The following is a 16,175-nucleotide window of genomic DNA, read 5'->3' on the forward strand; positions in this document are numbered from 1 at the left end:
TAAAATTGAAGATGTCTCTTGCTATCAAAATATCATTCATTTCACTATATTTCATGGACTATGTATGTGCATACATACATGTACATTTCAATCTGGCATCTGTATTTGCTTTAAAATCATGAATAAAACAGGTTATATTAATCTGTTCATCCCCTCCCCCTTAACACACATAAATAGGAGGACCCCTCTGTCACCTTGGTCTTACCAGTATTATTCCATTTATAAATGTTTCTTTATGAGACATTGGCTCCTTCCAGACTCAAAACTAGGTAAGGCTGTGATCTACTGTAGGCAAGTTTGTGTCTACCCTGGAGCTTTCCAAGTAGTCTTGCTCAGAACTCTCTAAGTCTGACCCTGTTTGGTCTGTAGAAGACCCGGTCCCCTGGCTTTATGTCAGCCTGAATGGCCCAACTCCTACAGATCACAGTGCCATGGAGGCTAAGAATTCAGCTGAATCAAGCTGCCTAGGACCACATTAACCTTTCACTGATCCCTTTCTTGTTCAGTTAGGAAGAAGTTAGTTGAATTAGCAAGCTGCCACACACTGGAAAAAGAGAATCAGGGCCCAGGCGAGACAGAACCTCAGAGCCAAAATGCTCCCTCTCAGGTGCATCAGCCAACTTTGAAAACATTTTTGTACTGCGAGCCACCTGCCGATTCTGGAAAAGTTTGTCAACCCATTGTTTTGCCATTCTCCCCAATAGCACTCAGTGTGTGAGTCGGTGTGGTATACCGTGAGATCAGATTGTTTGGTAGAAAACCAAATGTACTTTCCTAAAGTCAAGGGTCATTTCTTTATTTAACCTCTGAAAGTGGGAAGATAGACACCAATTTACTGATTATACTCCAGTCTAGACCCCTGCAGAAATCCAGCAGGCTTTTCTCATAGGCATTTTGGAACAACCTGACATCGGTCATGTGCCTCCAATTCCTTGCTAAGTAACAGATCCAATGTGAAACCCAGTACATAGGGACACCATGTGGGGCTTTCTCTAGAGGACTCTGAGTTGAATTACATGTGTTTTAAGTATGCAGTGTGTGCCTTCTTTTTCTGAGATTAGCCAACAGAAATATTTGACTTGTGAATGCATGTATGATATAATCCCATTCATGGTAAAGAGTTCCCATCCTGTTTAATTATCTTCATGTAAGCAATATTCTATTTATGGGTTTTTTTTTTCAGAACACTTGGTAAAAATTTTTCAAATGGAAAGAGTATACTGCTTAACACTGTTTTTCCCCCATAGCAGGCACTCCAGGAGTGTGTATTTAATGGAATCCAAATAATGATTCCTACATTTCAATATTTAGCTGGTAAAATTTTGCACTGAAATGTGCATCTTTTTGGGCTCCAGTTTAGTAGTATTGAAGGGAAATACAGATCCTTTCATTCCTGACTGATTTACTTGGTTGAGGACGTATAACTCTGTAGAAAAGTTGTATTCCAAGAGGTTTTAAAAAACCTCTTGTTTTTACTTTTGAAGTTTCACGAGAGCTTTGTGTTAATATAAAGAACACTAATATACCCTGGGTTAAAAGCTGTGTTGAAAATAAAAGAGGCATGTATTACAAATAGCATCTAGCCACACAGGAAGGTTATGACTTAATATCTGAAATTCTGTTGCTCATTAGTTGCAGGGTGAAAATGAAATACATTTCTAAAGGGCAAGGTCAATATTACATTATCCTGGAAATGTCTTTGTTGAATAAATGTGTAAATATTTCAAATAAGTATTGTGAGAACATATTTCTATTGGGGACGTATCTATAGGATGAATGATTCTTCTTGTAATTGCAGGAGCACATGTCATGTTACATGTCATTCCCAATTACCGATTTCATTTGAAATGGTCTGGAAATAAATACCAATTACTAGTAATGTAAGACTATTTACCTTGGAGTCAGATGTCTGACAGGCAGACCAAATGGATTTGGTCATTTTCAAGGCATTATTTTCTAAAGCAGCATGCTGTTTTAAAGTAACACTGAATTTTCAGAGTGGTATATCTGGATTCGTTTGCAGCGAGTCTCGACAAACACCCCTATGAGCACGCACTCTCTGATGTTTTTCCATCCTTTAACAATACAAACGAAAGAAAATCGTATCCAGGACCTACCAACAGAACAGCTTGGCATTACCCATCCTTGTTAAAGTCGTTAGGATGAGGGAAACCAAGAACCAAATATGAAGGATAGTGTCAGTGTAACTGAGGGGTGTTGCCTCACTGGGAGATGCAGTTGCATCATGGGAACGTGGTGTGACTTAATTTCATCATTATAAACATCACAGTGGGTATGGTTGATTCATTTGAAACCCTTGTCCACTTCGCTATGGCTGTGCAGCTGAGTTAACATGGGTAGATCTTGACTCCACGCTTTTAGGATTTCTTATTTTTGTGGTTTTATTTGAGAAAAACTCTAAAGAAAAAAACTGTGTTGGGATGACTTCAGTTGAAATCAAACTTTTATAAAGCTGCAGCTTGATTTAATGTACGATGAATTTTTTTTTGACCTTCTAAATCAGAGCGCTCTGTAAATTTTGCCTTGAAGGGGGATGCGGGGGTGGGAGTGTATGAATCCTAGTTTTTCCAGTGCTGATTGTCTGCATGTGTTTTAAATTATGGCCCAACTCAGAGTCAAGGACAACTCAGTTATATGGGAAAAAATGTTAGGACTCTCCTTGTTTAACTACCATGAATACAACAACTAATAACCATCTAATATTTGCGTTGTAAATGGAGACACAGGCCATCAGAAAAGAAAGCAGAGTTGAAATTATGTGAAGGAACTGGAGTAGTAACAAACTTGGCTTTTGATAATTTTTTCTGCTACACTCAATACTGTTGACAAGCCTGCCGAAATTTTAATAACACGGACTATGGGTATGTAAGCATCTGAAATTCATAGTAAAGAGATTCATCTGATAATAATATCATGATTTAAGTTTCCACAAGTCCAGTAAAAAGGATTAAGTTTGGAAGGAATTAGGTCTTAGCTGCAAGTTAAAATTCACAGAGTTGACCTTTAGAGGTTGTTTGCTTTTTTGTTGCTGTTGGTTTTTTGTTTTTTGTTTTTCCTGTCCAAAGTACCACAACATCTCATTTTTAGGGTATGAAAACTAGAGCCTTTTCCACTTGTAGATGGGTTCTCTGGAGAGAATGGTGGATATATGGAAGAGCCTGGGAAATTAGTGGCTCAAATCGGCTGGCGACAAGTTCATTTAGGTGATTCACACAGAGTTTTCTGCTCTCCTTCCAGGTATCAGTGGTCCTGGGGGAAGGGAGAGGTGTAAACCAGGACCTTAGGTGTCGGTGTGATGAGAAATATTATCGTCTGGGTGGGCGGAGTTCCCCCTTCCCAGGCCGAGCCTCCCAGGCTCTTACTGAGGAGGCGCTTACTCCACTCCCCAGCAGTCCGGATGACTGCGTTCTCCACGGCCCCCGGAGGGGGCTCTACCTTCCGAATAAAGCTGGGGCGATCTGGGAAATTGGAAGTGAGGGTGACTACAACACACCTCCCCCCTCCAGACCGAACAAACCCCTCTTTTCCGCCAACGGGTTGGCACAGTTATCACCCCTGGGAGATGCGGAAAGAGAGCAAGAAAGTAGCGTCGGGTTGCGCCCCTCTAGCCCAAGGGGTGCGGGAGAAAGTAGACGCGCGATCTTCCGGGCGCTGCACGCAGAAAGCGCCCGGGCGGCCACAGGTGCCCAGGGAGGCGAGCAGAAGGCCGGGGGCCCGGGTGCGGGCCGGGGGTGCGGGAGGGCAGCGCCAGCGCGGGTGCGCCCGGGAGCCGCCGCCGCTCACCTGCCCGGGGGGGCGGGGCGGGGCGCGGCGCTGGAGCGCCCCCGCCTCCTGCCGCCCGCCTCCCGCCCGGGGAGGAAGCGGAGGGGCGCGGTGTAAACAGAGCGGCGGCCGTGATGTCAGCCGGTCACATGGAGCCTCTTATGGCTCGGGATGGCTCTCGGCGGACGGGCAGCTGCGGCAGCTGCTGCTGTGGCTCAGGCGGCGGCGGCGCGGCGGCGGCGGCAGAGGGGGCTCCGGGGTCGGACCATCCGCTCTCCCTGCGCTCTCCGCACCGCGGCTTAAATGATGTATTTTGTGATCGCAGCGATGAAAGGTGAGCCCGGGCGCCCCGCCGGGGCCGGGTGGGCTGGCTGCTCCGGGGGGCGGGGAGGCGGGCGCGCAGGGGGAGGGGTGGGCGCGCCTGCCCGAGCGCACGTACTGCCCAGGGCTGGGCGCTGGAGCCCCGCCAGGGCTTTTTGGGCCCCTGCAGGGCGCCCCCTGAGCCAGGCCGCGGGATCTGCCTGACTCCTGTCGGGGGCAAAGGCGCAGGGGCTGGACCCCCCCCTCTTCTGTCCCCTCCGGCTCCTGTCAGTCGCCCGGGTCCGCCTGGCACCCGGCGGGGCTCCCGGAAGAAAGTTTGCTGGGAGTCGCCGCGCTTCTGGCAGGGAGGGGAGGGTCTGAGGAGCTCGGAGGAAGCCAAGGGGCGCCCGCGACGGGTCCCCAGGGCCCGCACCCCGGACAGCTCCGGCCTACGTAGGGAAGGCGCCGCGGCCGGGCCGGGCCGAGCGTGCGCCCGGGCGCGGTGTCATTCCTGGGGACTGGTCAGCGCCCCGGGCCTTGCACCCTCCCCCCCGCCCCCCTCCGCCGCCCGGCGGCCCCGAGCGCCAGGGCGGCCGCCTGCAGGGGTAGTGCGGCCGGTCCGCGCTGCGTGCCCGCCGCGGCCGCTTCCGAAAGCGCGCAGGCCCGAGCGAGACGGGCTTCTGGAGCGTGCCAAGACTCCCTGGGCGGCAGCCGCAGCGCACCCTCACTTGATACTTTGGGTTGTGGATGGATGTGGGGAAGCAACTTCTCCCCCCCACAGGATTCGCGGGCAGTAGTGGAGGTTAGACGGCGGCGAGGGCCGGCGGGCGCGGGTTAGTCGCGGCCAGACCTCCTCGCCCGGCCTTCCTTCCTGATCCGAAGTCTTTTGCCGGGCTGGTGGCGGGATGGCAATGGGGACTGGTTGCAGAGAGGACTGGCTTCAGGTCTTCTCAGGTGAGGAGGAAAGAAACCATGGCAAGTCAGGGAAATTTCTAATGGGAAAGCCAAAGTTTGGAGGTGCGCAGGAACTCGCCTGCGCGGTCCGGACAAGCCGAGACACGCAAACAGCCCGAGAGAAAACTCAGCCCGCAGCCCTCCGCCGGCTCGTGCGCCAGCAGGTTCTTCGGGGCCGATAATCTGCCCGCGGACCCGGCCGCTGGGAGTGGGGATTTAGAGCCCCATCTGTTTGCGGCGCACAGGGCTCCCCTCATACGCAGCAGTTTTGCAGACCCAGACTGTCCTGCGGGTTCTGCCCATCCGTGCGGGCGCGGGGCGCTCGTTAAACGTTTGCTAAGGTTGAGGTTTTGTTGCAATCCTAGACGAAGGACACCAGTTCGGTATCTGCACTGGGTTTACTTTCGGATCACCGAGCTTTGCCTTTCTTCACTAGAGATTGGGTGGCATCTCTTTTATTAATTATTAACAGGCCGAAACGTACTGGACGCTAAGATGAGCTGCTTTAGATGAAATCTTTCTATACGACGTGCCCAGAGCAAATTTTTGTCTTTTCCCTGGTGGCTTGCGGGAAATGAAATTTAATCATTTTTAGAATATGTAACAGATAAAGGAAAGGGTAGGAGACCTCCACATTCTTAAGCACTTAACTTTTTTTTCTTCCCAAAATGATTTTAAGATTTTCTTATCGACTTCTTATGTAGACGAAACGTATGCTCCTCCCCTCCCCCTCAAAAAAACTTTTATGCTATTTCCAGCGGTTCATTAATCCTGTAAGAGTAAAACGATTCAGATAGCCTTTGTAGTTAAGACATTTTCTTCCGTTTTTTTCTTTAAGGCGTGAAATAGATTTGGGGAGGTGTCAATGTTAGTCCTTATCTATTTTATTTAGTATGATTGGTGTCGACTGGGGAAGGGTGAGAAGCTGATACTATTTTCCCTAATGAACAGTAACCACCAAACAATAAGGAAAGTGCGTCTGAATGTTAATTTTGATGTTTCTGAGTACATAGGCTTTTGCTTTTGTAGTTCTAGCACAAAATGAAGTTCCATACTATCCCTTAGTGATATAATCATGGGAATCACACCACCACTATATCCCCCAAAAGCTCTAGCCCACACATTTGTCTTGGAGTGACCTCTGGCTGCCAGAAGATAATAGATGCATAGTATTGTGCTTTGCGAAAAGTAGCTCAGATGTACTGGCAGTTCAGTTTTTCTATAAGCTCAGCTGCGGGGCTGGGGAGGGGGCGGGGGGAGGTGTAGAAATAAAATGCATCTAGACAATTAGAATATTTCATTCCCAATATCATCATATCCTGTGTCTTAATGGGATTATCTTGCTTTGGAGCATATTTAAACTGAAGAAAAACAGTTTGTGGGAAAATAAGGAATGCTGTAAATGTTTCCGTATCAGATTTAAGGGGAAAAAAACTGGCCCAGAGTCATATTAAATACTTCCCTACTGCCTCTCAGCTTTAATAGTTAAATTGGTCCCATATGTAAGAGAGTTTGTGTAATTAGGTTTTTTATACAAAACAGAAACACTCTTTACAATATAGTTTTTTGGTATGTGTATGCATGTGGCCAGGGGAGGAGAGAACAAGCCACCATAAAAGAGAAACATTCTCTTTGTTGGCTGATTTACTGATGTTTTTAAAACATCATTAAAGCAGGCCTTTTGAACTCACCAAAGAAGAAAATCCTTCCTCTGCCTTAGTTGTCAAATAAGTTTAGGCTTAAAGTGGGCTCATGCTTAGAAGTAATAAATCTTCATTTGAGCAACTCTAGTCTCATCCTTCAGTTTTGTTTTTGTTTAATTAACAACAGAATTCCAGTACCATTTGGATTGCTTCTTGAGCAAATGGAGAGAGCCAGAGATAACATTTATAATCAGGGGAGCACTTGTTCTACGCATCATAAAAGTGCTTTGGCCAAATGTCAGGCAGCAGCCAGTGCTGAAGGGAAATGCGAGCGCTTCATCAGTTTTAGTAGATTATACCCCCTTTGCTTCCTAGGAACGGAGCACTCAGCCTGTGTTCATGTAAATGGAGTTAAGGGAGTGAAGGGAGGCTTAAGGGGAATGAATGTCCCATCGTAGACTCTTCCCTCAGCACAATCCATGTGCAAACACAAGGCATGTTACTGCTTTGAAAATACTGTATATGTGGGTGATATGGGGTATTTCCAACTCTAGTAAATGTGATTTTATAGTTTTAAAGAATTTGGCCTTTCTCTTTCCCAATGAAATTTGAATTTTATCCCTCGTCTTATTTTAAGTACTGTGTCAGTGGTATCCCTTAGCTGGGATTTTTTTTCCATTTTCATGACCTTTGATGGGTAGGATTGGGAGAGGGTGATGGCTGGATCTTGGAAAGAGAAAACTCAAATGGCTATTTCAGACCCCAGAGTGCTTAGCAGGCAAGGAGAGGTCAGTTCTTTTAAAGACAAAGAGGATCTCTGAGTCCATTTGTCCACTGGGTGAGGAGGGAGCTCGGACCTTCTATGAAGTAGAGAATATTTTAGAAGCACCATTTTCATGAGCAGTCTCTTGATTTTACATATTTCAATCACATCACTTTCAATTTATCATAAGTAAACCACTTTGCCCTCGATTTGAATTGAGTACCATATAATTTCTTTAATGCTGCCCAGTTCTAAAATAATACAATTTCTAAACAGACTTAGTCCTTTAAATATATATATGATTTAAATATTAGGGCTTTTTTTTTTACTATCTAGTAGATATATTAGTAAATATATTAATAGTTCTTACTAGACTCCTTTTTCTACCAGCCTTTCCCTCCCAGCCAAGTGAATCACAATAAAATGGATGAGGTCAGCAAGTAGATAATTGCAAAGCATCAGCAGTAGCACCTAGCTACTTTGTAATTTGCTCTAGGGCACCTAAGAAAATAATATTCACAAATGACCATTTACTGGGAGAAAAAGTTACTGGATGGTTAGATAAATAGATAGATAGCTAGATCTGCAGAGGTAGAGTTGAGTTTTCTTAAAATCTTCTCAGCTTATTTTAGCGATCAATAAACCCCTTGTGTTGAACAAATCTATGAATACTTTGTCATAGAAATTTTCTGCATGGATTCTAAGTATTCACAGTGTTTATTAATAAGAAATCAAGCCTGCCTTAACCTATATATTTCATATTTATTAATTTAAAAAACCATAATTAGATGTTCAGAGTTAGCATTTATGTTTCTCTGCTTTAAAAATAATAATAATTTGGAGGGGTCCACCAGTGACAACACAGGTGTGAATTCACATTTGATATTATCTCAAAGACCACATATTGACCCTTTGAGGAATGATTTACTTGTTCTCTCTCCCTCCTCTAGCTCCTCCACCGACGATACCTCCCTTCCACACCAGCCCTTGAGTCATGGCCTTAGAGATTTGCAATCAGAGATTTTTGTATCTGTCGGTATTGTCTGTGACATGATGGATCATGGTTTTTCTGTTCGTTGTCAGAGTGCTATATCCAGAAATAAGAGGTCTAAATAGACAGATACTAGCATATATTGGCCAACAGGCAAAACGCAAGAAAGCAGTTGAAATCTTTTGTTTCTGGATTTTCTAAGTGGCATTTGTTAGCCCTCATCATAATATAAGGAAGAAATATGATGACTTTAAGATCTTTGTATAAAAATTAATGTCAAACCTATTCCCTAAGTTTGCCAGCGATGTCATTTTTTGCTTTTGATTTCATTGCCTCTGAAATTTACTAAGCATTTCATAAACAAATAGCAGTTTGATGTTAATCTATATTTGTTTTTTGCTTTATGGTTTGCAGCCATTCTTGTCTCATTTAATCCTCCATGGGAAGTCACTGACACTGTCGTGGTTTTTAGTCGAAGAAACTGAGGCTCACAGAGGTTATGTGTTGGTTAGCCAAGCTTGACAAGTGAAGTGAGGACTAGAGCCCTAATTTCTACTGTCTTCACGCTGCCTCCCCTGGAGGAAGCTGTGAAAATGTCCTGGATATAACTTAGTCTCTAGTTAGTGGAAATTATAACTCTGGCATTTATAAGGGAAAAAATAGATTCAATTATGTAATGCTTTGCTGAGCCTAATATCTTTAAATTACTATTTAATAAAATCAATTTGGTACAAATAGGGTTATTCTTATTTGCTTACCATTAGCTCTCTTCATCCACGATTTTCATTAAGTCTGCCTCTTGTAAGAGGATCTGAGTGAAATGTAAGCATTACTTTCCTAAAGAATATGGAATACTATGAAATGCAGCTAACCTGTGTAACCTAACTCCATTATGAGAGAATCGAGCTGGAGATTTATCTATATGGTCCACTTAGCTTTAGGCAAAGGGAGCATTCACAAACGCATCTTCTAAATTTCATATCCCTTTATGGAGTAGAAAACTCATGAATCCTTGGGCTTGTGAGTGCTGTCCTGGTTGTTTCCATGACAGCTAACGGGCATGATCATGGGCGTATTCTTGAGAAATCTGTTGTCTTTTAGAAAATCAGAGTCAAAGTTTCCAAGTAGATAGATCTGCAAAAGCTCATTTCTCACTTGATGGGGGTTTATTTCTCTGGCAACTGGATTGAGTGGTCTTTGCCTGAAAGCAAATAAGCATCATTTCATAGAGTCTCAGGGAGAGCAGAAACCTAAAATGTCATTCAGATACACACCCTCTTGGCATTTGGTTCCTCTCCACAGCGTTCCTGGCAAATTGTCTGGTTATGCTTGAACACCTCCTATGATGGGGAGCTCACTATCATTAGAGGAAGCTTATTCCATCTTGAATAAGAAAATTCTTTTTATTTCAAGCATAAGTCTCTCTTTCATACTTTTAATCCCTTGATTCTGATCCTTTCTTTTGGGGCTGTGTACAATACATTTAATCCATCTTTCATTTGAAAGATTGTCAGTTATTTGTAGACTAAGTATGAAACACACACACACACACACACACACACACACACTCAATCAATCTTTGCTGTGCGTCTCCACTCCATTCTGTTCACAGTCAGCCTTCTAGCAACCTTGGTCATTTTTTTCCTCAAACACATTTCAGTTTGACTAGAACCTCTTGAATTTTTGTACCACAACCCGAGTCCTAGTTGTGATATGATTGACTCAGCACTTAACCCACCATGTAGTAAAGAGAAAAGAGTTTAAATTTTGTTTTAAATTTTTTAAGATTCATAAGCTAGGTTGTATCTTTTGAACGTCATGACTAGCCTTTGTGCTACCGTTGAAATTTGTGAAAGTGGACCTTTGACCTACTTAGAAATACTTTTGGATGAACTGAAGTTGATATTAAATATCCAAGAAAATCAAAGATGTTGAAAAAATAATTAAAGGAACATGAGAAGCATTTCTGAGGTGTTTTTCTCCAAAGTAGTGTGTCAGAGCTGAAATAAGGCTGCCCTCTAGTGGTTACTTTCTCATGGAATGCTAAAAGCGGTAACAGTGCCAATGAATTTCCCATCAGGCTAGTGGAGAAGGTCAAAGGTTGAAGTTATTTTCTCGATTGCTGTGGGACTTACTACATCAGATTCAAAAGTGTAATTTATTGTTTTGCATGGTTACTAGAAATGCGTCTGTGAGAGAGATAATGAATGTTAAAAGTTTGCTTGGAAGGGAATTTTTTTTAAAACTTAAAGTTGATTTATAAAATTCTGTTTGGCTCCATATTAAAGTTAAATATTTAAGTGAGATTTGGTTGGTGACCTTTGTGGTAATCCTTGATTTTTGTTGTTGTTGTTGTTTGGTTGTTTGTTTTTAGAATTTCAACCTCAATTCTATTCCCCTACCCTCGAATATTTTTAAAAAAGAGATTGTCAGTCATTTTGACCAGAGAAATCCAGCATTTTCCCTTTTTAAATCTAAAGCTTTTTTTTTTCAAAAAAGGGAAACATTTAGAAAGAAGTAAACAATTGTAGCTCTTTTTGGCAATAAAGCAATTTTTCAATGGATGCAAAACTATTAACCCGCTGGTTTCTGAATACTTAGGGTTAGAGCATTTTGTTCACTTAAGTATATACAATTTGCCAAAGAAATTGAGTATATGTTACACAGGTTTTTAGAACATAATATCATTTATGTTTTAAAACAGTGCACAAAATAGAGATAAGCATTCGTTTGTGTAATTTTTAGGATAATAGATAATACAAGTGAAATGTGTGCTTAGATTTCAGTGGTATATCGAGTGTGAAACTATTATGAAACAATCTGGTTTCTGTGTTGGAATCAAAGAAATAATTATTGACCTTCCTATTTCCTTAAATATCTTTTGTTACTGATGCTACGGGGAGAGATGAGAATTCAAGTTTACGTGAATTTTGCATTGCTCAAGCAGTCAAGGCTTCTGAGCTGAGCTAGAATAACCAGGGTGATCTTAATGACAGATAATCACCAGGATTTTAAAGGACGACAGTGCTTACTTGTTCCTACCGGAAAGATTAAATTCCATCTTTACATGAAAAAGAAGGAAGGGAATTTTTAAAAAGCCAGGAAAACCTGCTGTTCAAACCTTTTCATCATAGAAATAAGGTAGTGGTCCAGAAGTGAAGACTTGTGGTTAAGTTTCAGATCAGTTATTGAAGCAAACCGTTTTTCAAACTGCGCCACCCAGAAGTGTGATTCTTTCACCACATGAGAAATATTCTCTTTTTCACAGAATGTTATTTTCATTTTGCAGTTGTTGGGTTTTTTTCTTCTTTTCTTTATCTCATGTCAAATCTTCGGTAGAACCCTGGGTATAAATAACGAAATAAAGTTGTTTCAGCAAATACTTATTAAGTGCCTATTGTGTGCTACGTTGTATAGGTGCCACCTGTGTGCTTTTATAATAGAACAAGGACACCTTCCTCCCTATCGTGTATCTTAAGCCATGAATCAGCGTTTAAAGACATGCACTGAGAAACTGCCTGCCACGCTTAACTAGAGAAAGCTGCTTTAAGACTTTTGAGCTTATAGGTTTGTAGTTTCTATGAAGTCTGTGCCATTTAAAACAAAATTGCCATTTTGCAACACGCAGTGAAACACTAATGTAATTGGATAAAGTTAAGCCTTCTATTTATGTGTGAACATGATTCCCTTCCAAATAAGCCATAGGGTAGCTCTAAAATCCTGCCTAAGCAGTGGCTCTGAAACTTTGGAGAGCAACCCATAACCCGAAGAGTTACAAAGGCAGATTTCCGGGTCCCACCCACGGAGACCCTGATTCTGTCAGCCTGGTCTTCCCAACCCAGGAAGGTGAGTATTTAAAAGGTGTCTCAGGTGTTGCCAGTTCAGATGGTCCTTCTCACTCCCTCTGTGAAACCTCGCCCTCGCCTGTCAGAGCTCAGATGGGCAGCAGAATCCTCCAACCCTTCAGTGGTTCCCAAATATCATTGATCTTCACAGTTAGCTGAGAAGCATTTTTAAAAAAATAAGTGCCCGGTCTCTATCACCACCTATATGGATTCTGATTCCGATGGTCTGGGGAGAGGCCAAGGAATTTGAATTTGTAAAAGCTCCCCTTGGTGACTGAGGATCTGACAGGTTTGGGAACTACTGCTCGGGTCTAAACGTCTCCTCTTACTAGTGAGGAAAGGATGCTCAGGTCAGTGATATTAAGGTAAGCATAAACTTTCCTCTGAGGCCACTGAAATCTCCTTTCAGAGTGGGTGAGGTGCACACCATGGCAGTTTCTGCCATTGTTTGGATGTTATTAACACATTTGAGATATTCTTCTGATTATTTCTGGCCCTTCTATCAACCAGTGTGTAGGAAAAAAAGTGGGCAGGCTCCCAGTCTGTTACCCCAAATGATCCAAACAGGAGAGGCCCCTGTGATACTTTCCCAACCCTGTATTCCTTTTCTGCATAAACCTTGCCCAGGAGCTCTGGCCTTCTAGCCCTCAGTGAGCCCCGGGGCTGGGTCTTGCCACCATTGTGACCACTCAGTGGGGCAGGCTGGGGATTGTGCCTCAGAAGTCAAGGCCAACTCCAGTGACAACAGTGATGCCTCTTCTATGTTGCTTTTTTTTTTCAGCAACAAAGTACAGGTTTTAGAGCCCTGCAAGTTGTGAATGCTTCCTATTTATAAGGTGGTGTTTCTCAGGCCCTGAGCACCTGGCGTGTATCTGCCCCCGTCCAGGCACTGGAATGGCGAAGTTTGAATGACACAGACACCACACTGCCTTTGTGCAACTTAGATTCTAGTCTGGTGAAACAGAAAAGTGGTACTACTCTGGCTGATGTGGAGGAAGGCCGACCCCCATCTGCACCAACTCCAGCTCCTCCTTCTTTGGAAAATGGTGGTGCCATAGCCCATCATGTGACAGATGTGATGTTGCCATGGGGGCAACAGCAAACACAGCAGCCTTCACCTCTGGTCTCTTCGAGTGTATGTTCTCGTGGGAAGAGGTAGATAATACCTAAGTAAACATATAAATGAACTAGATAAATACAGATAGTGACAACAGCTCGGCCAACATAGAAATTGTAATGGCTTAAAATTGCTTATGGCCTCATGGATGAACAGCAGGGAATGAAATCCAAGAATTTTTTCTAACCAGTGATGAATGTTCTGCCGTAGACCCAAGAGGGAGTTTAGAGGTCATCTGGTCTCTTGGTTCTCAGCCTTGTCTGCCCACTAGACTGTCTAGAGAGCTTTTTGAAAAACACCAGCCCAGGCTCCACTCCTGGAAGCTCTGATTTTATTGGTCTGAGGCGGGTCTCAAGTATTGATAATTTGTTAAAGCTGTCCAGATGATTCTGGTCAAGAAACCTCTGAGGTCCAACACCCTTATTTGACATGTGAGTCATCTGTCCCCAGTGCAGGGCAGCAGTGTTGGATGGTGGAACCTCCCCCCCGCCCCCTACCCCATGTAGGGTGGGAGAAGACATGGGTTCTTCTGCCAGGTCAGGATACCTCAATTGCTCACTTTCCCCATTTGTAAAATTAGGGAAAATTGGTAGCCATCAAGAGCTTTTCCAGCTCTCTCATTCTGTGAAAATGTTTGTCTTAAAACAGAAGGAAAGGTCTGGTTTCTCATCCAAGACTGGGAGGAAGAAAACAAATACACTCTAGTTTCCTTATTCCTTGTCTCAACCCCTAATTGCTAGAGGTGCCTTCATCAGCTTATCGGTTTCTTTGGGGAGTGAAAATTTAAGGTAGAAAGAGGTAATTACTTTTTGCCAATTATTTAAATAAATTTAAGAATAAGCAAGCTTTCATTAATATTTATGCCCTGACTTAGTTCTGGTAAATTAGTCATACCTTACTTATCAAATTCTAGCCCAAAGCCTTTTTTGATGGTTGAGTTAAAACCGAGGAGGTCGGGGTAGGGAGGTTGCTTAAAAATGGAAGCCCTGCAAATAGTCTTAACCATCACACACCACAGTAATTTTATTCCTTACCAAATATTCCAGGCCAGAAACCCAAAGACATTGAGTCTCTCCCAATATATTGTTTGCAGTTTTTTAACAAGCAGAAACAGTGTATTTCCTGTGTTGCCAGCTTAATAAAAGAAAACTACAAAACTAAGTTCTATCATGAAAAATATCATTCTACTTCCTCATCTGTATCTCTAAGAACTTGGATTTCGTTGAAACATTTATTCAGAAAGATACCAGTTCATTATAAACCAGCATGGTGTGATGTAAGCACCTTAACTTTATTTCCTTTTTGTGTGGAATCTCCCAGTGGGGTTTGATAATATTCTGCAGTTGCACAAATGACAAAGGAGTTTGAAAAGTAAATCTGATGGGAGCCGGTAAATGAAATTAGAGCTGTGTATTTTTCAACAGAGATTTTTTGAGGATGAGCACATTGCCTGTTTGGCGTGTATATATTTAAGAAATTGGACACATGTTGATATACATCCATATGTTCTCCTTAGACAGAAAATTATAGAAAGCCATCCTCCTGTAACTTAAGCTACATCCATAATAGCAAGCACCTTCTGAAAATGGTACCATTTGACAAAATAATTGGCAGAAATCTATTTCAAAAGCAATGTTTCTATCACAAGCATAATCATGTAGAACAGAAGTGTTTTGTTTCCCCCACTGCAGAGAAACAAAGTCATTTAATATGAGTCAAGACGTCCCAAAGTTTTGGCAGACTTTCTAAGCCCCCTGTTGCTGTTGCATTCAGAATCCCTTTTAAAGTGGCTTGGAAGTTTCTGTGTGATTTCAATGGCTGCTTAGGGGAAATATTGGCTAAACTCCTCATTTTGACTGTTAAGATGGCTTGAGTGTTTTCAGAATGTTTTCATTTGCTAGAAATATGTTTTGCGCTCAGGCTTCTCTTGTTGCAGAAGGTTGGTTACCAGCCATCTGATGACGCCTTAGGGTGTTTACAGAAGATGTGGGTGCCGTAGTTATATTTGAGCACAGCCCTCCTCCAATGAAGACTGTGGTAGTCAGCAGAAATGCGAAAACATGTACTTAAGGATTGATGCTTGTAAGAGATGTGCCGTAAAGAAAAATGGTTGTTCAGATGTACGACATGACTGACAGCTCTCCTTGTAGGCATGCTAGTAACAATAAAGTCTAGAAGTTCAACATCAAAGCGATCACAGCTTACTCCACCAGTGACTTACACATCAAAGGGAGAGCGCAAGACAAAGGAAGTGCACCGAGGTATGTTTTTCTGCCTCGTAGCCAGATGCTCTGGGGTAGCTCCCAGAGCTCCTTTCTTGAATGCAAAGTGATTTTTTTTGCAGATCAGCGTCTTCATTTCATAAATGACCAGGAATATAAAAGGAGGGCAAATGAGCTCTGTAATTGCTCCCCATCGCTCTAAGTTTGGTTAGGAGAGACTCATTGCAGGAAAGATTGGTCTCTGGTTTCCTTAAGAAGCGAATTGTGTACCGGCATGGGCAGCTCTCACTTCACCTAATAGGGTCCAGGGAATTATTCACAAAATAAGAGAGTACAAATTGGATACATTTCAAGTTGGTTGTTTTGAATTATGCTTGACATAAAACTGGACCTAAGTTTCTGGAGTTGTCCCCACCGGCACCCCCCACCCTTGCTTTTAAATTTTTTAACATTCGCCTTGTGGGTGGATTTTTTGCTGAATCAGGTGTACGTTACCTAACAGGTGTATGTGATAATGAAATTTAGACCTGTTAAACCGGCTCTTAATTAATCGCCAG

The 16,175-nt window shown here is 42.9% G+C and overlaps 1 protein-coding gene across 1 annotated transcript in view; it reads left to right on the forward strand.

The window, feature by feature from the left end:
* Positions 1-4,030: 4,030 nt before the first annotated feature.
* Positions 4,031-16,175, forward strand: part of LOC132487551 (nuclear receptor ROR-alpha) — a 95,149-nt gene continuing 83,004 nt past the window's right edge. Inside the window, exon 1 of the mRNA XM_060095267.1 lies at positions 4,031-4,117. Coding sequence (XP_059951250.1) covers positions 4,087-4,117 — 31 coding nt within the window. The 5' untranslated portion in view covers positions 4,031-4,086. The remainder of the gene's footprint in view (positions 4,118-16,175) is intronic.

Source organism: Mesoplodon densirostris, chromosome 4, assembly GCF_025265405.1.
Source record: "Mesoplodon densirostris isolate mMesDen1 chromosome 4, mMesDen1 primary haplotype, whole genome shotgun sequence".
Lineage (NCBI taxonomy): Eukaryota > Metazoa > Chordata > Mammalia > Artiodactyla > Ziphiidae > Mesoplodon > Mesoplodon densirostris.